At 39.1% G+C, this 26,259-nt stretch overlaps 1 protein-coding gene across 4 annotated transcripts in view; it reads right to left on the bottom strand.

Annotated features, from left to right (window-relative positions):
* FYB1 (FYN binding protein 1) overlaps positions 1–24,449 on the bottom strand; it is a 172,692-nt gene extending 148,243 nt beyond the window's left edge. Inside the window, exons 1-2 of one of the 4 annotated variants that reach the window (XM_074386421.1) lie at positions 23,877–24,449; positions 4,236–4,363 (exon numbers count right to left, since the gene is read on the bottom strand). Coding sequence is in view for 3 of the 4 variants with exons in the window: in XM_074386410.1 (XP_074242511.1) it covers positions 23,877–23,879 (3 nt within the window). In the remaining variant the exon portion in view is untranslated. The remainder of the gene's footprint in view (positions 1–4,235; positions 4,364–23,876) is intronic. The other 3 variants (XM_074386410.1, XM_074386430.1, XM_003925910.3) reach the window with 3 other exon arrangements.
* Between the last annotated feature and the right edge of the window lie 1,810 nt (positions 24,450–26,259).

Below are 26,259 nucleotides of genomic sequence, written 5' to 3'. Positions count from 1 at the left end.
AAGTTAATACTGGCCACACACTATTTTCACATGGTTCCCTCTCTTATGTCTCACATGTAATAGTTCTGAGAGTTGAAAGTGACTTTTTTAGTGGAAGAGTGAAAATGAAAAGCCCACGGGTAGGGAACAAGTCCAGGTTAGACAATGTGCAGTATATCTAGATGAGGGAATCTTATTTGTCTGTTAAAAAGATGTGATAGATCCATGTTAATTGAAAGGAAAAGATGTCCGTGTTACAGAATCACGTGACAAAGACATGGTGAGGAGCAGAATGGAAACATCATCATCTACTCAGGGCAGAATAATACAGAGGGTTAGAGTGTGGGCCTGGGAGCCAGACTGCCTGGATTTGGACATTAACTCCATCCTGATCGTAAGACCTTGAGTAAGTCACTTCTTTGTGCCTCAATTATGTCCTCTGAAAATGAGAATAATGTTGATAATGGTACCTATCTTTCACTTCTTTGTGCCTCAATTATGTCGTCTGAAAATGAGAATAATGTTGATAATGGTACCTATCTTGTATGATTATGATAATACATGTAAAGCACATAGGATAACGGCACACACAAAATAAGTGTTCATATATATATATAACTATATGTCATTTGTCAAATGACTAGTTTTTCTTTCTCTCCTTTCAGCGGAGCCAAGTAAGTCTTAAAATGTAAATAGTTCCCGGAAGGGTGACTCACAAAGAAGGTCATTTTCTTGCCTAATGGATTATCGTTTCCAGATACTAAGTTTTGAAATGTTTAAAAGATTTTCTTGGCTTTGCATGACAAATAGTATTTTAAATAGTAACATACAGAGTATATATGAAAAGCTTATCCCTATATAATTTGACACATGATAAAATCTTTAGTTCATATGCACAAATAGAATCCAATATACAAATTGCCTTAAGCTCTTATTCAAAGGTTGTTAGACTTAAGAAGAATAAAAATTCATAGTGTTGGCACAGTTCACAAAACTGGGCTCATGTCTGTAGATTAACATCTCAAAATGGTAAGGACTATGATTTAAAAAGAAAAATCTCCCCAAATAAATGAATACAAGTGCAACTTCTATAAAATATTATTTATATCAGGCATTTCTTATTGTATACATATATTTATAGCCATTTTTCTTTATATGACAACTGTGACATTTCACCATTTTTGAACATGTTACATGGTGAAGTAAACATATCCAGGGTTAATTTTAGCAAATTTCACTTACAAACATTTGTTGGGAATCTAGCATATGCCAGCACCATAGTGCTCTTAGAAAAGTTTGTGCTAATAAACATTGAAAGTCTGATGCATTGACAATAACTTCTTCTCTTGGCTTTGGGCTTACTTTCCTGTTCTGGTTTTGTTTTGTTTTGTTTTGTTTTTTCAGACAATCTGTTTTCTCTCTTTTGAGGTCTTAGGAATTTGCTCCAGCAGTTTAGGAAGCAAGTATATTTAGTTACTCAGGTGTAACAAGAAGAAAGTTACTTCTATTTAAAGCGGTCTCTACTCTTGACCAGTTTCTGGGTGCGTGGGGAGGGTCAGGTGGAAGCACTCCACAGCAGACTTTATTTGCTGAAGAACTATAAATAAAGAAAAGGGACTTAGGTGTTAAAAATAAGTTTGAATATAACATTCATTACTCTATTTGACTGATAACCAATATTAATTAAGCTTCTGACATGAGCCAGGCACTGGATTAGGAGCTTTTTAAGCAAAGACAAATGCAGACAAGGATCTACTTTTAGGGCCTGGTTGGTGGAGACAGGTAAGAGTGGAAATAGTTTTCCTGGTAATATGATGGCACACTGAGGGCACGAATGGAGAATATCCAGCTATTTGAGGTGGGAAGGGGCAGGGCTTGACTTGGACCACAGGCTCCTTAGAAAAAGTGTCTCTTAGAATGGGCATGGTGGCTCACACCTGTAATCCCAGCACTTTGGGGGGCAGAAATTCTGACATATGCTGTAACATGGAGAAAACTTGAAGAATTTTGCTAAATGAAATAAGCCAGTCACAAACAACTAGCATTGGCCTATTGCTCTGGCTCACACCTGCAATCCCAGCACTTTGGGAGGCAGAGGCAGGCAGATCACGCAAGGTGAGGAGTTTGAGAACAACCTGGCCAACATAATGAAGCCTTGTCTCTACGAAAAGTACAAAAATTGAGCCGGCATGATGGTACACCCATGTAATCCCAGCTACTCAGGAGGCTGAGGCAGGAGAATCACTTGAACTAGGGAGGTACTTATTGCAGTGAGCTGAGATCATGCCACTGAACTCCATCCTGGGCGATGGGAGTAAGACTCCATATCAAAAAAAAAAAAAAAAAAAAAAAAAAAAAAAAAGAAAAGAAAAGAAAAAAAATGACCCTTAAGTTAACTGTTGAAATATGTTTCCCAGACAGGGTACTCTAAATATCTTAAATATTCCCCCTTAGAATGGACAAAGATACCATTGGTGACAGTTTAGCACAATACTGACCGACATGGTAGCTATTACCCACATGTAGCTATTACCCACATGTAGCTATTTAAGTTTAAATTTATGTTAATTAAAATTAAATAAAACAAACAAGTTAATTCCTCAGTTGCACTAGCCACAATCTAAAGGCTCAATAGTGAAATGTGGCCAGTGGTTATGGCACTGGGCAGTGCAGACACACACAACTTCTCCTTTATCACTGAAATTTCTCTTGGCCAGTGTAGGAAACGGTAAGCAACCAAGCACTGCTGGAGTGTAAGTTTTAAGGGGGCTATAGCAAGAGCCAAGCCTAGGGATACAGGTTGTGGCCAAAGAATGGAGGACTTACATGTGACATCATGAAGTTCTGACTTTATCCACTAGGCCAGATGTCAGCAAATATTTTCTGTAAGGGGCCTGATAGGAAATATTTTTGGCTCCTGAGACCACAGGGTCTTTGCCAAAATGACGGAACTCTGCTCTTGTAGTATGAGGGCAGCCATAGACAGTACATAAATGTGTGAGCATGGCTATGTTACAATAACACATTCTTTGTACAAACTGACAATGAGCTGGATTTGTCCATGGCCATAGTTTGCTGACCGCCGCACTTGGCCTTTAGAAGTTAGATGGAGGATTGAAGCTGGAAATTAGATGTGTGTTTAGAAAGACCATTCTAGTGAGAGATGGACTTAAGGGGTGAAAGATGCAAAAATGTAATAGTCCAGTCAAAGAGGACAAGAGCCTGAATTCTGAAAAAAATCCTGTTGAACATGATTTGAGAGAAAATGATGTGTATGTGTAAGCTGGGTATCAGGGCACTGGTGGAAATGGAGAAATATAAAACGACCCAGAAGGTGGGGGATGCACTCAGCAAGTTACAGAATACAAGAGGAGGAACAGTTCTGGGGAAAGATGATGACTTCATCAAGTGAGCCATCAGCAAAGAGTTAGTAGCTGATATGGTTTGGCTCTGTGTCCCCACCCAAATCTCATCTCAAATTGTAATCCCCATAATCCCCATGTGTTGAGGGAGGGATTTCGTGGGAGATGACTGGATCATGGGAGTGGTTTGCGCCATGCTCTTCTCGTAATAGTGAGTGAGTTCTCACGAGATCTGATGGGCTTTTCTCTTTTTGCGCTCTCTCTCTCTTACCTGCTGCCACGTAAGACATGCCTGCTTCCCCTTTTACCATGATTGTAACTTTCCTGAGGCCTCTCTAGCCATGTGGAACTGTGAGTCAATTAAACCTTTTCTTTATAGATTAGCCACTCTCAGGCAGTTCTTTATAGCAGCAAGAGAATGGACAAATACAGGAGCTAAAGTCTTGTGAAAGGCAGAGAATGCTGATGCTGAAGGAGGGCAGGCAGAGTGAGAGAGGGGCCAGTATAAGAGAGAGGCCTTGTGTGTTACCAAAATAGAAAGTGTGACTCAAAGGGTACTGAGAAGGACTTGTTAGAGACAGAGGAAGGAGAATCAGGGAAGAATGGCATTGCGGAAATCAAGGGAAGACTATCAAATGCCATCAACATGTTTAAAAAGATTCCACTTGGTTTAATGATTAGGAAACATTTTGGGAACATTATCTAGAATAGATTTTGTCAAACAAAATAAAACAAAAATATCACCACCAAAGTGTCTGGAAATCTCCTTTTTTGAGTAGTATTAAGTGGAGCAATAGTAGGACTTTTCATGTTCTTGGTTATTTTTCTTCTTTTGGTGTTAAGTGGCAGGATTACTTGAAAGCAGAGAGAAAATTAGGGTCCTTTGAATCTCACCTTGAAAATTACATGGTCCCGCAGTTACACTATCCTGGTATGGAAGTGCAGGAGAGATCTTCTGGGTGATCTCTGGAAACTTCGGGGATGAGTTTCATGCTGTGAGTGCTGGCAAGTGGCTAGACAACCTTTCAAAATGATATGACATTCTGATTTCAGGAATAGGAAAAACAAAATGGAGGACTTCTTAAGCTGATATTTTATGCAATAACCATCATTGATACATACAAATGTTTTATCCTGAAGTCACCTTAATTAAAAAAAATCAAATATTAACATTTTTAAGATGGAATCATGTCATTTTTTAGTGTTTTATCTTGCAATTTAATGGTCAAAGTTTCATAATCACCTCAATGAAAGCATTTCAAATGATGATTTATAGTAAGCTTTGAGGATGACTGTATTAGAAGAATATTTTACATGTCTTGTGGGTGAATGTATCTCACTCAAAACTTGGGTGATTTGTTGTTTCAAGTTTTTCATTTTAAAACAGGAAAACTGAAAATAGAGGCTTGTAATTTGCAACAGTGTTTCTTGAGAGAATAAGAACTAGTATTTAATCCTGAAGGAACTAATTTAGAGCATGAAATTATGAGAATGACACATTTCCCAACACTTGGCAAGTTAATATAAATACCCTATAAACCACACTAGGGGAAAAGTTAAATTGAATAACAATAACAGTAACAACAATAAAAATATAAGAAGCAGTCCTTCATTCCCAGAGACCAGTGAGCTCACTCAGTTAGAGGGGAATGGTTTTAACTGGAAATGTATTTACCATGGGATTGCTTTATTCTCTGTATGGGCTGCTCTCTACTCCCTGGCCAGATCCTGCCCTGACTTTAAGGCCATCCTGAGAACAGGTAGTGCTACTTGAGTAGCTGGAAAAAATTGCTAAAGGGCAAAGTGTGAAAAGTAAGGTGCACCCTATACAGAGCAATGCTAAGAAAGAAAGCTAGACCCTGTATACCAGTCCTTTTTTTGATACTGAGAAAAATACAATTAGAATCAGAGCTATGATTTAAGAACTAAATAAAATTACTGTAAGGTTTACTTATTTATACATGGATAAGGACGTCAATAAATATTGTGAAAATAGAAGCAATGAGGGAAGGAAAGAGGACAACTAATTCTGTTGGATATTATAATATAAAGTAGTAATTTAAAAGGTATGATAATGGTACAAAAATAAAATAGAGATGGCTCAAAGAGAGCCAATATGTAATAATTTAAAGGTAGCAAAAACAGAGAATGTGTTGCAATAATTAAAAGGATATAAAGTGTATAACAGCATGTGATAATGTTTATGAAACTTATGTGAAAAAATAGGATGATAATTATGTAAAATGCATATGCTTGTAGATAAAGACTAGTCACATAATGTGAGAAAAATAGCTACAGTTGTGGATTATTTTTTAAAATTTCCTTTAATATATTTTTGATCACACACACACAGTTGTGCAAGGAAGTGAAATTAATTGGTATAAATTCATCCTAATTCTTTTTATAAAGGTCAAAGCATATGTCTTAAGAGAAGGGCTCACAGTATCATTAGCACAGTTAACTAATGATCTGGTACCAACCTAGTAACACACACATAGAGGGAGACATGCAAACTCATACTAAGTTTATGAAGCAGCAAGTTCCCTTTGTATTCTACCTCTAGACTAGGTTGGGTCCATTTCTTTTTACCCCAGAGAACTAGCAGAGTGGAATAGTTTAAGCATAGGTTCTGGAGCCAGACTGACTAGGATTGGATCTTTCTAGCTGCTAATCACTTAACCTCTCTCCCTGCTGGTTCTTGGATTCATGAAAGGGACTAAAAGTAGTATATCATCCAGGGTTGCTGCAAGAATTGTGATTTGATATTTTAAAAATACAACAGTGTCTGGCATTGGGGAAGCACTTAGTAAAATGTTAGCAATTGTTATCGATACTATATATTTTATTTTTTAAAATACAAAGTTTTAAAAGTGATTTGAACCTTGATATAGCTCAGGACAATGTTATGCTTACAGGAGGAAGATAGAAACAATCATTTTTTCTATTCCTAAAGAAAAGTACACTTTTTACTGCCCAGATTATCTCGTCTATTAATCTAATTCTTTGAGAGTCACTGAGATGACATTGTAGTGGTAATAAATACTTCCAAAAAATGAGGAAACCATGTTTAAAATTTACAGTGCAAGAAAGTGAACTGATGGAAACTCCCCGAAGTAGATATATTAATGATAACTCTCAAATTTAAGTGAGTACTTATTTTCACATTTTAAAGACTCAAAGCCTAGTTTTATTTTCATGAAATAAAAATGTCTATAAACACTGCCAAAACCCATCTGGGGAGCTCAGAACCTCCCTTGCTCTTTAGAGACTGAACCTATGGCTCATGATGAACCCTTGGGAAATGACAATAACCAAATCTTTTTTTAAAAAGAATTTTTAAAGTTCAGGGGTTCATGTACAGGATTGTTATATAGGTAAGTGCGTGTCCTAAGGGTTTGTTGAACAGATTATTTCATCACCCAGGCATTAAGCCTAGTACCCAATATTTTACCTGATCTCCTTCCTCCTTCCATCCTTCCATCCTGCACCCTCTGATATGCCCAAGTGTGTGTTGTTCACCTCTATGAGTCCATGTGTCCTCATCATTCAGCTTGCACTTGTAAGTGAGAACATGTAGTATTTGGTTTTCTGTTACTGTGTTAATTTGCTAAGGATAGCTGCCTCCAGCTCCATCCATGTCCCACCCATGAACAAGGACATGATCTCATTCTTTTTTACAGCCGCCTAGTATTCTACGGCATATGTGTACCACATTTTCTTTATCCAACCTTCCATAGATGAACATTTAGGTTGATTACATGTCTTTGCTATTTGAATAGTGCTGCAAAGAACACACACATGCAAGTATCTTTATAATAGAACAATTTATATTCCTTTGGATCTATACTCAGTAATGGGATTGCTGGGTTGAATGGTAGTTCTGTCTTTCGGTCTTTGAGTAATTGTCATACTATCCTCTATGATGGTTGAAGTAATTTACACCCCCACCAACAGTGTATAAGTGTTCTTTTTTCTCCACAACCTAGCCAGCATCTGGTTTTTGTTTATTTTTTATTTTTTGACTTTTTAATAATAGCCATTCTGACTGGTGTGAGTTGGTATCTCACGGTGGTTTTGGACAATGACAAAATCCAAGCAAAAACAGCATAAGCTGAGGCTGGCTTATATTTTCAAAATAAGAATTCTATTTTCGATTATGATCTTAGCGTTACCCTAAATTAACAAAAATTGATTGGTATGAATATCCTCATTTCCATTTAGAAGGAAATTTTTGTTTTAAACTGTGTAGTTACTTATTAAATTAGAAGCATGTTTTTGCCTTAATCAGAACAGGTTTTTGTAGGATTACGAGCCTGGTGAAAAACATATTGGCAACTCAAGGTATGCAAAATAGCATGGTGGAATGCAAAATAATTGGGAAGGAAACACATCTGAAAACTGAAGGTGCTTGATGAGAATTTCAAGGCATTGACAAGAGAAATGCTGAAGACAGAACATTTCAAATCAAGAGAGATCAGAGCAAGAGAGATGGCAAAGTGGAAGTTTTCATGAGAAAAAGAAAGATGAAACCAAGCATTAAAGGAAGCTCCAGGACCGGTCTAGCAGAGGGCAAGTGAAGGAGAAGCAGCAAAAGCACAGCTGTAAAAGGCAGAAATAGAAAGGCCTTATACTTTGTGCAGGGACATGTCTAGAAAAATATTTACTGAAGTGTTAATAATGGTTTTCTTCAGATGGTGAGATTTTTGCCTTTTCTACATTTTCCCATATTTTAGGAAAAATTTATCATCACATGCATCTTATTTTTACAAGAGGGGAAAATGATGAAGCTATTCACATTAAGGGGGAAAAGGTTTGTTGTGGATTATCTCATTTGGTAGATAAATGGAGGTATAAACACATGGGTTAAGAATATAGAAAATGAAGTTCAGTACTTCCCAGCTCTACTCGCCCAGTCTATGTGACATTTAAACTTTCCCCTCCACACTTTTTTATAAAAAAATTTAAGCATATGCAAAAGTTGGAATTGAAGTTGGAAGTTAACACTAACATACTGCCACCTACATCCTCTAACGGTTAACATTTTTCATGGTTGCTTTATCACATCTGTCCATTTACCTGTTTACCTGGTTTTTGTTGTTGTTGTTGTTTTGGATGAGTTTCAAAGTTGCAGACATCAGTACCTTTTTCGATACCAAATTTTAACCACCCGTAAATTCCTTTCATAAACACACACTCAAGACTCATCCAGAACCTCCCATCAGGCTGTCATTCATTTAAATATGGCCCCATTTTCCACACCTAGATACCACTTCCCTTCCAAATGTGTCCAAAATCAACTGCCTATCCAGAAGACAAATTTTATGAAACCTTATCCTGACTCTTTCTATATACCCAGAACTGTATACTTTGAAGCCAGAGGGAAACTATCTGACCTGCATCACCAACTCCAATGTTTTCAGCAATAAAGCAGGTAACGTAAAAAGTGGGCTTGTGGAAGATAAATCCAGTGGGTCTGATAATGGAGACCAACTCAGCCTCAGTGTGGAGGATGCAACAAGAAGGTAAGAGCTACTCAGAGAACTTGAGAAAACAGAATTTTACTGTCAAGGTAAGGCTTTCACAGTCAACCAGCCAGCTCCAAGGAGCCTTGAATTTTATCAATATCTCTCCTTTGCTTCCACTGAGGATCTGGGACACTTAAAGGTACAAATTTACTAGAACAGTTAACGTAGTCAGTTCACTGTTAAATAGAATCTAATTACAAGTATTTATGGGGGCAGTGTTTATATCCATTCAGTTAAATACAGATCTTAGCAATGGAAAAGGTGATACACATATTACAAATGCAAAACTGTGGTGTGTTTCTAGTTAGTGCCAGTTAACTGCCCAAGAAGGCATTTTTTCCTAACCCCCTAGATTGACTACCTGTCTGCAATGAACCCAAAGGAGAAACCAGTATTCACAGTGATCAAAAGGGAGACCTCATATCATTTCCCAGAAATGTGCTGGCAGCCCCCTGGCCTTTTTGCGCGCGCGCGCGCGTGTGTGTGTGTGTGTGTGTGTGTGTGTGTGTGTGTGTATGTGTAACTTACAAATTAAAAAGACAGACTTACCATGTAGAAGAGTAGAATAGTGAGAAGAATATTGAAGAGGAAAGGAGTACAGAACATTACATATGGTTTTTGATGCAGAATTAGAATTAGCCATCAAGACACAGTTATCCCGGCTGTTTTACGGAAATTCCCTACCTCTCTCCTTGCCCTGCTTATCAAATTAGCTCAGGGTGACTAAGATTTACATCAGAGAATGGAAACCATCTTCAGTAGGCATGCTTGGTAGCTATAGGTGGACTTTGCTTAGAAATCAGAAGCAGCAACCATTTCACCCTCACAGTCTTTCTTGTTTGTTTGCTTGACGATTAAGACATAGTTCGGAAATTCCCTGTCTTTCCCTCCGCTGCCTCCTAGGTGATGGAGTTGGGCAGTCTTTATTGCAACCCTATTGCATTGGGTGGCTATGTTCTGCTATTGAAGAAAGTCCACCCAGCCAGAAATGCTGTCTCATGTAGTTGTGGGTAAATGTGATAAAATTAATTTCCCTTGGATGAATGTCCTCTTGTGATAAAATGAATGTAACCACTTTTATTTTAAAGTTGCAATGAATAAAAGTACTGGTAGTTCTTTTGGATTATGTTCATACCTTGAAAAATCACATATTTTCATGTAAGTTGAGCCTCCCAAATATCAATGGAAGTATTTTCACTAGATTTCACCCAAATTATTTTCTCTAAATATTTGTTATAGATCAGATTCAGTAGATGTTAATTTCATCTCTATATCTTTTCATCTCTGCCAGAACTTGGATAAGGGCTGAATTAATTGTTGACTTACCAGTTTCTGTAGTTCAAATCAGAATATAGAATATTCTGAACTCTGCTTTAAAATTCCATTAGCTAGTTTTAAAAGGTATATAGTAAAATTCTAAAAATTTTTATGAGAAAAGTTAATTTTTACCCATGTTTTCAAAGAGCAGATAACATTTTTTGGGGAAAAGTGGGACTTATAAAGCAAAAGGTCCTAATATGAAAAAAAAGAGAAATACCTTTTAAATATTTTTATAAAAGTCTCTCTTCCCAAGACACTGATCTTGACTTAGGTTTGTTTTGAAGAATTTTTTTTTTTTGCATGTAGAACTTACAAAATCTTTTAGAAATATTTTGTATAGATTTTGCTGTGTGACAGGCATTATACTGAAGCATATTCACACATAAACCCACGCAACCGTGAAAATAAACTTAGTAAGTAGATATAGTGACTCATCCCTTTTTACATATGGATAAATTGAGGCACAGAGAAGGTAAATTGTAATCAGAGGAACTGAAATAGAAATCCAGGAAGTCCAGCTCCAGAAGAGATCGTTTTTAACTTTGCTCACTAGAAGTTTACTGATTTTCGCTTAGAATTCCAAAACACTGGCATAAGTGATGATCAGAATGGACTAAACAGTAAATGAATAACTAATGCAGATTTTGACTGGATGTTTGAATCACTTGGAGAGTTTTTTTTTTTTAAAAAAAGCTACCTGAGCCACCAGGCCTGCCGAATCGAAATCTCTGAGTTTGGCACTCAAACAACTGCATACTTTAAAATTCAACAGATAGTTAAAATGGACAGCCAGGTTCAGGACCACTGATCCAAAGAGTCTTTAGCTATGCCTGAGTTTGGGAGATCTCAAATTTAAGCATGTACCAGAATCACCGGGAGGGCTTTGTTAATACACAGGTGGCTGGCCCTACCTCCAGAATTTCTTATTTAGTGAGTATTGGGTACAGCCTAAGAATTTCTATTAAGTTCCCATGTGATGTTGATGTGCTGGTTTAAGAGCACACTTTGAGAACCACCATCTTAATAGATTGAGGTAGGGGTGCAATGTGGCGATGGAGACCTGGAGGTACTAGATTAATTCCCCAGTGTCTCATCAACCCTGATGCTGAACCATTTCCCCTCCTTTGTTGATTTATTCAATAGCATTTATCAGGGATGAAGGGGGAAAACAGAAATGAAAGATATGAAGCTAGCCAGGCACGGTGGCTCACACCTGTAATCCCAGCACTTTGGGAGGCCAAGGTGGGCGGATTACCAGAGGTCAGGGGTTTGAGACCAGCCTGGACAACATGGTGAAACTCCATCCCTACTAAAAACACAAAAATAATCCAGGTGTGGTGGTGCATATCTACATCTGTGATCCCAGCTATTTGGGAGGCTGAGGCAGGAGAATTGCTTGAATTGGGGAGGCAGAGGTTGTAGTGAGCTGAGATCATGCCATTGTACTCCAGCCTGGGCAACAGAGCAAGACTCTGTCTCAAAAAAAAAAAAAAAAAAAAAAAAAAAAAAAAAAAAAAAAAAGAAGAAGAAGCTAAAGGGAAGTGCAGGAAAGACAAGGAAAGAGAGGGATCAATTTCCAGTCAGTAAATGAAAGCTTGTGGCTCTCTCACTGACCTGGCACATGTCAGTGATAGACTAAATATAATGCGAAAAAAAATCGAAGATAGCAATATTTAAAAGGAAGATAAATCTTTCTATTTTATTTTATTTTATTTTTGAGACGGAGTTTCGCTCTTGTTACCCAGGCTGGAGTGCAATGGCGCCATCTCGGCTCACCGCAACCTCCGCCTCCTGGGTTCAGGCAATTCTCCTGCCTCAGCCTCCTGAGTAGCTGGGATTACAGGCACGAGCCACCATGCCCAGCTAATTTTTTTGTATTTTTAGTAGAGAAGGGGTTTCACCATGTTGACCAGGATGGTCTCGATCTCTTGACCTCGTGATCCACCCACCTCGGCCTCCCAAAGTGCTGGGATTACAGGCTTGAGCCACCGCGCCCGGCCAAATCTTTCTATTTTAGAAAGAACAGAAGCACAAGGAAACGAATAAAACTGGAAGACTGAAGTAGCGAAAAGGTGTAGAAAGCTTTGTTAATTTAGCTCTTACAGCGTAGGTTCCCTCCTAAGGGCAGGAAGAGACATGCTTTTCCCTCCTCAGCAACGTGAAGGGGGACTAGATGGTACGTTGCTGAGACTGTGTTGGTATAAACCAGTGATTCTCAACTGGAGGGCTGGGAATTTGTCCCCCCTCATACTACCATGGGCCATTCTATAACATCTGAAAATGCTTTGAGTTCTCACGTGGAAGGGTGCAGAGGTGCTACTGCTATCTCGTTGGTAGAGCCCAGAGATGCTGCGAAACATCTAACAACGCACAGAGGTGCTGTAGTCCAGCTGGATCTAGTTGGCAGAGACCAGAGTTGCTGCTAATCATTTTCCAATGCACAAAAATGCAGGAAACCCAGCTCCAGAACAAGAAACTCTGGACTAAGTATTATAGCACAGCACCAGGAGCTAGGCCAGGAGGCCAATTGACTTAGTGATGAGTATGCGAAATGTCCAGAATTACTGTGGGCCTGAATCATCCAGATCTGGCTCTGGGCCGGAGGCCTCAGGAAGAAGCAGTACAGATAAGTATAGCATGATAGACTGTGGAGTGAAGGCGGGTAGGAGGCAAACTAACCAACCCATCAACAAAATGTCCTCGAAATTTGTGTACAACATGAAATTCCGTAACACAGGAAGAAAACTATTAATAAGAAATAGAACTCAACAAAATAAACCATAAAATATAGGGTTATATCAATTAAATTAAAACAATAGAACAATCTGAAAAGGACGTTAAGAATTTAGGATCCATCAAGAAATAAAGAAATATAATGATATCCAAAACAGAATATAAGAGTATTTAAAACAAACACACGCATGTATTAGGCAGGAATGTGAGGGATAAGAGAAACAATTCCAAAAACTGGAAGTACAAACTTTATCATTAAAGCAAAAACACAAGAAATAGGATAAAATCTGCATTGGACACAGATAGGGTGAGCAGCTTTCCTGGTCTGCCTGGAACTGAAAGTTTTCTAGGACATGGGATGTTAGTGCTATAACCAGGAGAGTGCTAGACACACTGGAACAATTGCTGATCCTCAACACAGATGAAAAAAACACTAGTGAATGGGAAGATGAAGCTGATAAACTGATTTAAGATTCATCAAAGAGAGACCCAGAGAAAAAAGTTTGGAAGAGCAATTATAATCATGGAGGATAGGCAATCGGAGACCAATAGAAACTTTAGGAAAAAAAGCATAGAGTGGAGGAAATTAGAGTAATGGTTTTTAAAAAGATAATGACTAAGAATTGTAAAGAATTGAAGAAAGTCATTAGGCTTTAGATCAGAGTTTGGCAACTATAGCTTGTTGGGTAAATCCAGCCTGACATCCATTTTTATAAATAAAGTTTTATTGGAACACAGCCAAACCCATTTGTGTATGTGGTGTTTATGGCTGCTTTCATGTTACTGTAGTAGAGCTCAGTAACTGTGACAGAGAGCAGAGGCCCTGAAAAGGCGAAAACATTTACTACTGGGCTCTTTAGAGAAAATGTTTTTAGCCTTCTGTTTTAAATTGATACTATGAGTACCAAGCAGGATAAGCAAAATAAATTCACATCTCTATGAAGCATAGAAAAGCCTCAGAACATAAAGGGCTTTAAGGGGGCAACAATTTCAAATACAAGGAATGACAATTAGGTTTGAAAGCACACTTCCACTGGCAACAAAAGAAGTCAGAAGCCAATCATGTGAGCCTGTAAAGTGCTGAGGAAAAGTAACTACAAATTTAGAATATTTATAGTCAGCTCAACTATCATTTAAGAGTAATGTCAAAATGAAGTTCTCATTCATTCAGAGACCTATACCTTGTACATGGTAATATATAATATTCCTATTCTTCCAAATTGATGATGTTCTTTGCCATGACCCTGAATGCATGGGGATTATACATCCTTATAATTCTGCCCTGCTTAACTGAGATATGTGCATGTGACTTACTTTGACCAATTAAGTGTACGTGACAGTGATGTTCACCTCCTCCAAGCAGAAGGTTTAAGAACCAGAAATAGGGTTGAAGGACTGTATTCAATGGGCAATTATCCTGTATTAAGATCCTAGCTGTGGTTGGGTAATAATAGTAGACATATTGAATAATCTTAGAAATTGTTAGACAGCAAACACATGAACAGAAAACCAAATACTGCATGTTCTCACTCATGAGTGGGAGTTGAACAATGAGAACACGTGGACACAGGGAGAGGAACAACACATACCAGGGCCTATTGCAGTGTGGGGGTGCAAGGTGAGGGAACTTCGAGGACAGGCCAATAGGTGCAGTGAACCACCATGGCACATGTATACCTCTGTAACAAACTTGCACGTTCTGCACATGTATCCCTGAACTTAAAGTAAAATTAAAAAAAGAAAAAAAAAAAGAATGTATGTAGATTAAGACAAGAAAAAAAAAAGATATTATTAGCAGGCAAGAGTTATGTGTACCTGTGCAAGAAGATATATGAATCCAGAGCAAAAAAGCCAAATTAAGAAACAATGAGGCCAGGTGCAGTGGCTCACGCCTGTAATCCCAGCACCTTGGGAGGCCAAGGCAGTTGGATCACTTGAGGTCAGGAGATCGAGACCAGCCTGACCAACGTGGTAAAACCCTGTCTCTACTAAAAATACAAAAATTAGCCAAGTGTGGTGGCAGGTGTCTATAACCCCAGCTACCAGGGAGGCTGAGGCAAGAGAATCACTTGAACCCAGAGGCAGAGGTTGCAGTGAGCAGAGATTGTGCTACTGCACTCCAGCCTGGGTAATGGGGAAAGACTCTGTCTAAACGTGGAATTTTATGAACTGTATTGATCGATGTAACAGAGTTGGAAGCCTAGAAGCAGAGTCCCACAAAGATGGGTAATGAACATGTGGCAGAGGAGGCATTAGAAAGTAATCGGAGGGGCCATCACGGTAGCTTACACCTGTAATCCCAACACTTCAGGAGACCGAGGTGGGTAGATCACGAGGTCAGGAGTTTGTGACCAGCCTGCCCAACATGGTGAAACCCTGTCTCTACTAAAAATACAAAACTTAGCCAGGCATGGTGCCTGTAGTCCCAGATGCTCAGCGGGCTGAGGCAGAAGAATTGCTTGAACCTAGGAGGCGGAGGTTGCAGTGAGCCAAGATCATGCCACTGCACTCCAGCCTGACAACAGAGAGAAACTCTGTCTCAAAAAAAAAAGAAAGAAAGAAAAAGAAAAAAAGAAAGAAAAGAAAAAGAAAAAGAAAAAAAGTGATTGGAGAGATGACAAGCTAACACAAATAATATGCAGCCACTGGTTATCCATATCAGCTAATATTAGATGCCTGCCTTGCATCACAAGTATAAATGACATCCTGATGATTAAAGACCTACGCATGAAAACAGAGTCTTTAAAAACACTTCGAGGAAAAATTAGAAAAATGACTTCAATATTTAAGGGGTAGGGATTCATTTCAATGCTTGTAATTGACACAGGATTAATGCCTAGAATATATAAGGAATTCCTCTGAATTAACCTGAAAAAAGAAATCCATAAAAAATGGAGAAAGCACATGAGAGATAATTTACAGAACAGTTTACTGGAATGGCCAATAAACTTATAAAACGTGTTCAATCTTAGTTATAATCAGACAAGTTTAAATTAAAACAATAATGAAGTGCAGTTTTACATGTAACAAATTGTCAAAACTCTCAGTAAATATGACAATGTCAAGTTTTAGGGACAATGTGGAGAAATGGCAACTTTTGTACAAGGCTGGTGGGAGGTAAATCATTACAATAACCTTAATGTTAGATAAACTTGAAAGTTCTCATACCCTCTATGCAAAAGAATGTTCATCTACCAGTGTTTGAAATTGAAAATAATGGCAACAAATCAAATGTTGGAGCATAGATGAATAAATTGCAATAGAATTACACAGCAATTCAATAGATTGAACGGCATGTGTCCAAAAGGATATTCTTGAAAAACCCCAACGTAGAGTGAAAGGAGGCAAATTGCAGAAATCTTTTTAAAAAAATCTGGGCAAAACAATACTATATGTTTGAAGATATTATTCGTTTATTTTACACACACAAATAAAATAAAAGCATTATACCATGGCTGGGAAGGCTATTCTGAAATGCATTTTTAAAATAATTGTTTCTCTGCTATGAGGAGGGACATGGAATTGGAAAGGGGCAGAAAGGGACTTTAATATTCTCGTTTTCAGTTTTAATATAGATTCCAGAACAGTAATATGCATTAATTGTAGGTGATGGGTATGTGAGCATTTGTTATGTGTTTCATAATACTTTAAAAAGAGAAGGACACGAGAGGAAAGAAAGGGTGATGGAATGCAGTCCTAGAACTGGGGAAGTGACATTGAAGTTGCCAAATCAAGAGCTGGAGCCCCATGCATACCCACTTCAAGAGCAAGCGTGCCACGAGTTTAGTGTATTCTAACACATGCTCTAAGAAGTGGCTCACATCTCCTCTTAGATGCACTGATGTGTTATATGAGTGCAAGATATCGGCTAGAATTTGGGCCTCTTATCCTTGGCTCAAAACTCACTTGTTATAGCACAGGATTTTTTTTTTTTCTTTTTATGCAGTGGGAGAGATCTTGCTGTAGAAGGCAGGTATTCCCTTTTGCAGAAGGGGAGGATATGAATAGGCCAGAGATGGTGACAGGGGAGTGTTCGGAGTGATATTAGCCTATTACTCAGGACAATGATTGGCCTCCACAGTTTACCCAAGAAAAAAAATAATCACCTCTTTAATTGAAGGAAGAAGGTTGGAACCCCAGCCCTCACAGGGAACCTTCTAGCTCAGTTTCCAGATTCTCAGATTTCCCTGTTATACCAGTTCTCAACTGGGGCTCCCATCGCAGCCCAGCAGATTATTTTTTTTCACATCTTAGGACCTGTTCCCTTCAGAAACTCTGTACTTATTTTCTAACTTGGCTGTAGTCAAATTTGTGGCCATAATTTTGAGGGAGCAAAATTGGAACAAAGCCAATATTTAAGGCCCAAGCCAGGATTAAGACTATCTGAAGAGGATGTGTGTCACTTCAGAAGTAGCCTTTCCCTCAAAATATGAAGCAGGTAATGGCACCCATTCCTCAGCTCAGGTGTCTCCGAGGGCTGCTGTGGTGAGCAGTACTGTCAAATTCCAGGTCTGAATGTTTGTGTTCCTCTAAAATTCATCTGTCAAAATCCTATCCTCCAAGGTGATGGTATGAGAAGGTGAGCTCTTTTGTGAGGTGCTTAGGATGTAAGGACAGAGCCCTCACTCTGTGCCTTCTTTCATTCTACATTGGGATGGTTTTGAAACATATCCCTTTGGACACATGCAGTTCAATTCTACATTAGATTTGTTACCATGTTTTCAGTTTCAAACAGTGGTAGATGAACATTCTTTTGCATAGAGCCACCACCCACTCTTTTTTTTTTAATTGCATTTTAGGTTTTGGGGTACATGTGAAGAACATGCAAGATTGTTGCATAGGTACACACACGGCAGTGTGGTTTTCTGCCTTCCATCCCCTCGCCTGTATCTGTCATTTCTCCCCATGCTATCTCTTCCCACCTCCCCAACCCCCATCCCTCCCCCATTTCCCACCAACGGACCCCAGTGTGTAGTGCTCCCCTCCCTATGTTCATGTGTTCTCATTGTTCAACACCCGCCTATGAGTGAGAATATGCGGTGTTTGATTATCTGCTCTTGTGTCAGTTTGCTGAGAATGATGGTTTCCAGGTTCATCCATGTCCCTACAAAGGACGTGAACTCATTGTTTTTGATGGCTGTGTAATATTCCATGGCACCACCCACTCTTAATGCATATGGGATAATAATAATCCTTATAGAAGAAGCCAAAGGAGCTTGTTTGTCCCTTCTAGTATGTGAGGACACAGCAAGAACCCAGCAGTCTGCAATTGGAAGAGGGCCCTCACCAGACTATGACTAAACTAGTATTCTTATCTTGGGTTTTACAACCCCCAAAACTGTAAAAAATAAATTTCTGTTGTTTACGAGCTACCCAGTATAATGCCTTTTGCTGTGGCAGCCCAAATGGACTAAGGCAGCTTCAAGACCCAGCCTGTAGCCACTGCCTGTTCCATAAAACCACCTCTTGTTACTCTTCTCTTCTCTTCTCTTGCTTGTTCTCCAGGCGTCCTGGTCTTTTTGCAGCTCTAAGCTTTCTCCTGTCTCATCTCTCTTGCATCTGCCACTTTTTCACCTTGAAATGCTCTCTACCCCCACTGGATGCATGCCCAGCTCATTCTCACTTTTTGGTGTAGCAATGCTCAGCCCTCACTGAGCCCCACCTCAAGTTTCCGTTTCACTGGTTTTGAGGCCTAAGAACAGGGATGTTTTATAAGTGCTGCAGTGATTCCCATGTGTAGCCAGAGTAGAGAGCTACTACTGCTTCAGCCTGAACATCCCCTCACCAGAGACCAGACACCTCTCTCAAGCGGATGCCTCCCCTCCATTTTCTATCTGAGCTCTTCATTTGCCTTCTTCAGAGCTCAGTGTAAGACATTTTATTTATTTGTTCACTTTGTGTTTTTGATCTATCACTTCCAGGGAACAGTGGTTCTCCAAGCATGGGCCCTGAGGTAGCAGCATTAGCCTGGCCTGAGAACTAATTAGAAATGCACGTTTCTGGCTGGCGTGGTGGCTTACGCCTGTAATCCTAGTACTTTGGGAGGCCAAGGTGGGAGAGTCACCTGAGATCAGGAGTTCAAGACCAGCCTGGCCAACATGGTGAAACCCCATCTCTACTAAAAATACAAAAATTTAACTGGACATAGTGGCAGGTACCTGTAATCCCAGCTACTCATGAGGCCAAGGCAGGAGAATCATTTGAAACTGGAGGCGGAGGTTGCAGTGAGCTCAGATTGCACTATTGCACTCCAGCTAGGGCAACAAGACCGAAACTCTGTCTCAAAGAAAAAAAAAAAAAGAAAAGAAAAAGAAAAAGAAAAAAAGAGAAAAGAAATGCACATTTTTAGGCCCCATCTGTGATCCTCCATGAGATTCTCACATTTGCCAAACTTTGAGAACCACTACCCTAAGTGTAAGCTGTGGGTAGCAGCCTGGACCCCATATGTTGCTCACCCTCCATTCCCATGACTAGCAGAGTGCAGACTTGAAGAAGCGGCTCAAAAAGCCTTTGTTGAATGAATGAGTGACAGCACAGTTTGATGATATTCCTGTCAGGAGCTCCCACGTAGCTTGAAAACTAGATGAAACGAGCAAAACAAACCAAAAACCTCAAACTCAATTTTTACTTTATTTTTTCTGACCTTCTAAGGTTTATGCATAAAATACAAAAAGATGGTACATGAATAGAACAACTATTTCTCCATTTCTTCAATTTAGAATGTATGTAAACATACTTGTCAAGTGAACAAGTATCATTCTATCGTTTTCATTTTAGCACTGTAAAGTGAGCTGATCTAAGGCTATAGACTAACTCCGTTTCCACAGAGGCAGATAGAATAGAATTCTATTGCCTCTTCTCCCACTTTTAAAATCCAGAATCACACTTTGAATAAGGATGTAGGGGAATACCTAAGCCAACTCTGTACCTTTACTGAGCCTCTTGAAAGAGGGCTGAAGAGATCGGGTCAAGATTCCACAAGGAGAAATGGGGAGTTAGAGCTGGAACCCAGCACCCCTAGCTAGGTTGGAAGATGAACCCAGTGTCGTGTGTCTAATGCCCATCAATCTTAATATCCGATGTGTTTATCCTCATAAAACACCAAGTGCCTTTGTGCTTCATTCTCACACATTTTCACAGTTCCCTTATCAATAAGTCACAAGGAAAGGTCAATAAAAGGTGAATTTCCTGATAACCACTTGGTCTGCTTTTGGATTGCTCCCTTCCTGGACAGTTCAGGAAGTGAGGGAGGTGGGGAGTCGTCACAGTGGTGACACAGCAGATGAGCTTGGGGTGGAGAAGGGAGTTACGTAGTCACTAAACCCCCCTTTCTGGATCCTGGGATGAAGAACCACAAAGCCAGGTACTCTTTCAGTCTCCCATCCCAGTGGCCTCTGCAACATTTTAATAAAGTGAGCGTTCTGAAAGTAGGAAAACTCGCAGTGACCACAGCAGAAGCAGCCGTGCCAGCTGACCCTCAAGCCTACCAGACTTGGCCACCAGCCTGAGGATAGGTCCAGACACCCCTAAAGGCCAGCCCTGGGCTTTTGTTTGACTACCAGCTTGTCTTCCTAGGTATCTACTTTTTCTGAGATGTAACAAAATTTAGATGAACTCAGGCTCTGAGAGCAGATAGAACTGTGCTCAAATTCCAGGCTCAATATTCAGTCGCTCTGTGGCTGTGAGAAAATTACTAACTCTCTTCAAGACTCAGCTCACTCAGCTAGAAAATAGGGAGAAGAGGAATAACCACTTGCAGGGATTGTTAGAGGAATTTAATGAGATAGTGTATGTCAGGGCTTAGCAATCTTAACTGCCAGTATCACTCCCCTCCTGCATTCACTAGGAGTTTCTATGCCTCCTTTGGAAACTATTTATTTGGGGCTGGAATACAGGAAGCCAGCACCTATCCAATGTCTGGCATGAGCCTGTACTGTAACACGTGCTTTATAATTGCAAACTTATTATCCACAACAATCCTGTGGGATAGCTATCATCATCATCATCATCGTCATCATCATCATCACATCATCATCACATCATCACAGTCATTGGATGAGAAAACAAACCCAAAGCTTAAGTGACTTACGGAAAACAACCAGTAAGCAAAACCAATCAACAAGAAGCCAGGGATATAGCCCGTTGACTGTATCGGATCTCTTTCAAGGAGAAAAAACAGAGTGTTTTCCTTTCTTGAATATGCTACATGGCTTTCTGCCACTTGTTGTAGAGTGACAGCAGCAATGTTAGGGAGAGAGAAATTAAGGGGAAGTAACTTAATTTTGGAGTATAACTTTTCATGCTACAAAGATAGGCATGGATATACAAAGATAGGCATGCATATACCATAACTGCACTGGAAAATTCACTTACTATGCCATTGTAAAGTGAGAAACTTAGTGTGCTGCTTAACAACAGGGTAACTTGTGTTAGAAGTTTTAAATACATGTAGGTTTTCACCTAGCTTCTTTGCTCATAGTTCTGTCAATGCAAAATAATCAGACAAAGCATATTAAAAATGCTTGTGACAGTCTTGTCTATATTACCATAAGGAAAGAAAAAGAAACAACAGAAGTTTCCAACTCTGGAACTGATTAAAACAAATTCTGGACTACTACACAGTTATTAAAAATAATTTATCCTTAAAAATGACATTGTAACTCAGATATTATTAAAGATATTTTAAATAAAACGTGAGGAAGTGGTTCATAAAGTGTGATAACATTTATAAAATTACATTTATAAAATGTGGATTTAAAATGATGACATTCTGGAAGAATCTGTGTTAACCTAGTGATTGTCCTTCAGTTGATAGAATTATAGAATATGCTTATTGTTTAATTTCTGCATATTTGTTTTTTTTTTTTTGAAAAACAGTGTCGCCCAGGTTGGAGTGGTGTGACATGATTATTGATCCTGGTGCCCTGAACTTCTGAACTCAAATAATCCTCCTGCCTCAGCTTTCCTAGTAGGTGGGACCACAGGCATGCACCAACAGACCTGGTTGATTTATTTATTTATTTATTTAATTTTTTATAGGAGTGACATCTCGCTTTGTTGCCCAGGCTGGTCTCTAGCTCCTCAAGTAATCCTCCCACTTTGACCTCCCAAAGAACTAGGGTTACAGGCATGAGCCACCACACCTGTCCATTATCCATATTTCTAAGAAGTTTTTTTGAGAAATACATCTTTCTTTCCTTTTCTTTCTTTTTCTTTTTTCTTTTTTTTTTTGTTTCTTTCTCCTTCCTTCCTTTCTTCCTTCCTTCCTTCCTTCCTTCCTTCCTTCCTTTTATTTAGACAAAGTTTCACTCATCATCCAGGCGGGAGTACAGTGGCACAATCTCAGTTTACTGCAACCTCTGTCTCCTGGGTTCAAGTGATTCTCCTGCCTCAACCTCCCAAGTAGCTGAAATTATAAGCACGGGCCACCATCCCCAGCTAATTTTGTACTTTAGTAGAGACAGGGTTTCACCATGTTGGTCAGGCAGGTTTCAAACTCCTGACCTCATGTGATCCACCCTCCGTGGCCTCCCAAAGTGCTGGGATGACATGTGTGAGCCACCGTGTCTGGCTGTGTTACTTTTATAATAAGAAAACCGTAATCTTTAGAAAAATCATCACTCATATATTATACCAAATACGTGCTCTCCAGTTAAACTTCCTTTTTTCTTGCCATTATCTGTGTCACCTAAGAAAATCCAAGTAACACTTTATAAACCACAGTGCCCTTGTTTAAGGTCAAGCTGTTTTCTAAGAATTCTGTACCTAAAGACCCATTCTGGAAATGCAGAGGGATTTCTAAGTCCTGTTCACACCTGGGCCTGGGACTGCCTTCTGCAGGTGTTGCCGCACACAGGGTCATGTCCTAACGTTTCCTCCACCACTGCACACTCCCATTCTTAAGACTCTGTGACTCGCACCCCATTGCTCTTTTACCTCTCTCCCCCATGACAACATCATGCTCTCTCACCTCTACTCTTTCCCTATCCTAACTCAAGGTGCTTTCAGACAATACACAGTCACATCAACACACATCACTGAATGACCCTTTCGTTCTCCCTGTTCCAGTGTCTGCAATGCACTCCAGCCTCCCATTGTGTGAGCATAGGAGCCATCGTCTCAACTCCTGTCTTCTCACTGGGGGCTGACAAAAGGAAGGTATCCTCTTCGTAGTAAGAGAAGGGATAACAAATTTCCAGTCTTCTGGGGATCAGGGAATAGGGGACAAAGATAGAAAATTGGCTCTCTTCTAGACCACATATATTTTGGAAGCCCACCCACCGCCCCCCCCCCTTTTTTTTTGCAAGGAAATAATGGAAAATTGTGAAGCAGTCTATTACTGCTGTAGTTCAGCTATGTTCTAGGTTAAATTCGTACTGGGAACCCACTCATCGTTTTAAATATGCTTCAAAAAATGACTTCCCATTAACTTTGGGTATACAATCTGTCCCTAAGGTTTAGACTATTTGGGCTTTGTTTGCTTCTCCTAATTAACATTTTAAAAATGTATTTTCAAACAGAAGAGGTTCTTTTATAAAATCTCCCGTGTTATCAAAATGGCAATCACCATCAGCAACGTTTCCCAGCCTTCGCCACTGGAGTCCTTTCCTGGGAGTCAAAGAGCTCCTAAGAGGAAGCTTGACTAGACTACTGGGGTTGGCATCCAGCTATCATAAGAGGCAAAGACAAAGAATGCACATTTTCTTTCTGTAAGGTAGTGCTCTTCCTCTATTCTGAAGGCTAGAATCAAAAAAAGGAACTCCAGAAGCCACGTCTCTCAATTGGCATGAAAAAGACTCAGCAGCTTCCTCAGCCCAAGGAACAATGAGTAGCCGAGCAAAATCCCAAAGGCTCGTAGGACCTAGCTGTGAAGCACCCTCAACCCTGTCTGTTCTGTGGAGAGAGGAGTAGCACGTTTGCCAGGAGACCGGGGAGAGTAATAAAATCTATTACTTACCATTTTGATTGAAAAGAGTTGATGTGTCGGACACAAAATGACCCCGAAGACGGTGTGGCTTGGAGAGTGAATGTGCAAGTTAGCTATGCAGAGTGTACTTCCTTTTCTGAGCTGTGTGGTCTATGCAGCTTTCACACACTGATATGTGAGGCTATATTTGCATGTTATCTCAACCCTTAGAGCATTTGTATAGCTGGCCAGGTTTATCATGTTACTGTTTTTTAATAATACAGAAACAGGTATAGGTTTTCAAGTCTGAAAAATTGATACGAAATTTTTAGAAGTGCCTAGATATTAAATTTTGTTACACATTATTGATCTGTTTTTATAACCTCTGTATTTTTGAATAAATATGTGTATATATGTGTGTGCATGTCTGTCTCTGCATCTCTCTATGAAGGACTCACACCAAAATTAATAGTGTTTGATGTGAGTGGATATATTATTACAAATAATTCCTTTTTTGTATCTTTTGGAGTTTTTCAAGTTTTCTATCTTGGGTGTATAGCACTTGTGTAAAAACATAACTGTAGTCATTATTAAAAAGAACAAAAGTATCATGATAATTTTAATGAACAACTCCAATTGTGTTTAAATTCATATTACCAGTATTTAAATGATGGAAACACTCATAAGCTTATCATAGAATATCATTCATTTCCATAAAAAAAAGTGCAGCTCAATCTAGGTTCATGTGCTAATTTTGGGGTTAACATTTGTTAGGATCAGACATTAAGGGCAAAGGATTTGATCTCAATTAGTCAGACTTTCCAATCATCCATGTACCTCTCTAAACACATTCTGATATATCGCCTTTTACTAAAGTAGTTCAAGGGTGGAAGGTCATTTTTGTTTTCCATGGCGAAGGAAAGACAGGATTCCTTTTTTGGTGGTTGCAAATTTCCAGATCTTGTTTTAAGTATTACAGTGCTTATTTAGTGTAAGGTCACCAAATTTCTACACTTGATGCTGATCAAACACTAATTACTCCTAAATCCATACAAAATCCCATTTCAAAAAAGATGTTACCTGTTATTTATTCCTCAAAATAAAAATGTTTTCAAAATTAAGATATAATCAGAAATCCAGACTCACACGACAGGAGAAAAGCCAGGGCAGAGATTGAGTTCCAGAGGTAGAAACTGGTACTGTCCTGAAAACTTTACATATTATAAAGAGGGGTTTGAGGCATGGTCAGAATCTGGGTGGATGGTCAGGAATCTGAAGTTGCAAAGTATCTTACACATAATAAATGCTTAATGAATAAATAGAGGAGGAAGATCAAAGCAAGACTGATGTATGGGAGCCAGGCATCTTTTTTGGTATAACACATTTTCCAGAATGCTTTGAAATGGAGACATTCTTTACCTGCACTAGAAAGCCTCTAATCTACTGTCTGTTGGAATAGAGATCATCATAGTGCAGATACAGCTTAGGGTAAAGAGGACCACTCTAAAGCAATGGTTCTCAACCTGGCTGCACATTAAAATCACCTGGGGTGTTTAAATAGTCTCAGCTCCCAGGCCTCACCCCAGGTTATTATATGAACATCTCTGGGACTGAAACCCAGGCACTGGTGTATTTCAAAGCTCCCCAGGTGACTCCAATGTACGTGCAAGTTTGAGAGCCTTTGCCTAAAAGAAGGAGCAGGTGACTCTTACTAGCAAGATAGTGAACAGATCCCCAGGCGAGCCTTATGGGTAGAAATAATCCTGACACTCTGACACTGTTTACCACTAAGTTAATTAACATATTTTCCCTATGTGCTACATAAGAATTGCTTAAACTTTGTCATTCTATGATTTGCCCTCTATGCCAGTAAGTTGGACACAAATGATAAACAGGAATCCAGCAGTTATTCAGTTAATGGTGTAATTTATTGGGTAAGTCTCTGGTTAGGAGAATTTTGAAATTCATTTCATCCATCTGAATTCCATTTCAATTTGGGCTTATTTCCAAATGCAGATTAAGGTAATTTTTAGCTGTTATTGGAATAAATATAGTGGTCTTTCAAACACACATATATAAGAAAAGTATTATTTTCAACCCCACTCTCATGGGGTTACTTATTGCTTTTGCCATAAGGAAAAAAAAAAAAAAGAGTTGAAGCTCCCAACTATAACTTGCAGTCTACAAGTATATTTTCATATTTAGTTTTTAAAGCATAATCATGTTACTTTAAAAACATATGTCAAACCTCACATATGTGAGTATATCTCCTGTGAAGGTAAACGTCAGTATGTAAGCTCCTGAGCAGGAAGATAAAACAGAAAATGCAACAAAAATGACAGCATAGTGATACCATCTAAAAATGATAAACCTATATTTTCGCAGGGTGGGCATGGCAATTATTCCTGCTAGTAGAAGGGAGGAGTAACTTAGA

This window comes from Saimiri boliviensis, chromosome 1 (assembly GCF_048565385.1).
Source record: "Saimiri boliviensis isolate mSaiBol1 chromosome 1, mSaiBol1.pri, whole genome shotgun sequence".
NCBI classification, from domain to species: Eukaryota; Metazoa; Chordata; class Mammalia; order Primates; family Cebidae; genus Saimiri; species Saimiri boliviensis.
Note: the sequence above shows the minus strand (reverse complement) of the source record. Positions and strands in the feature narration are given on the sequence as shown.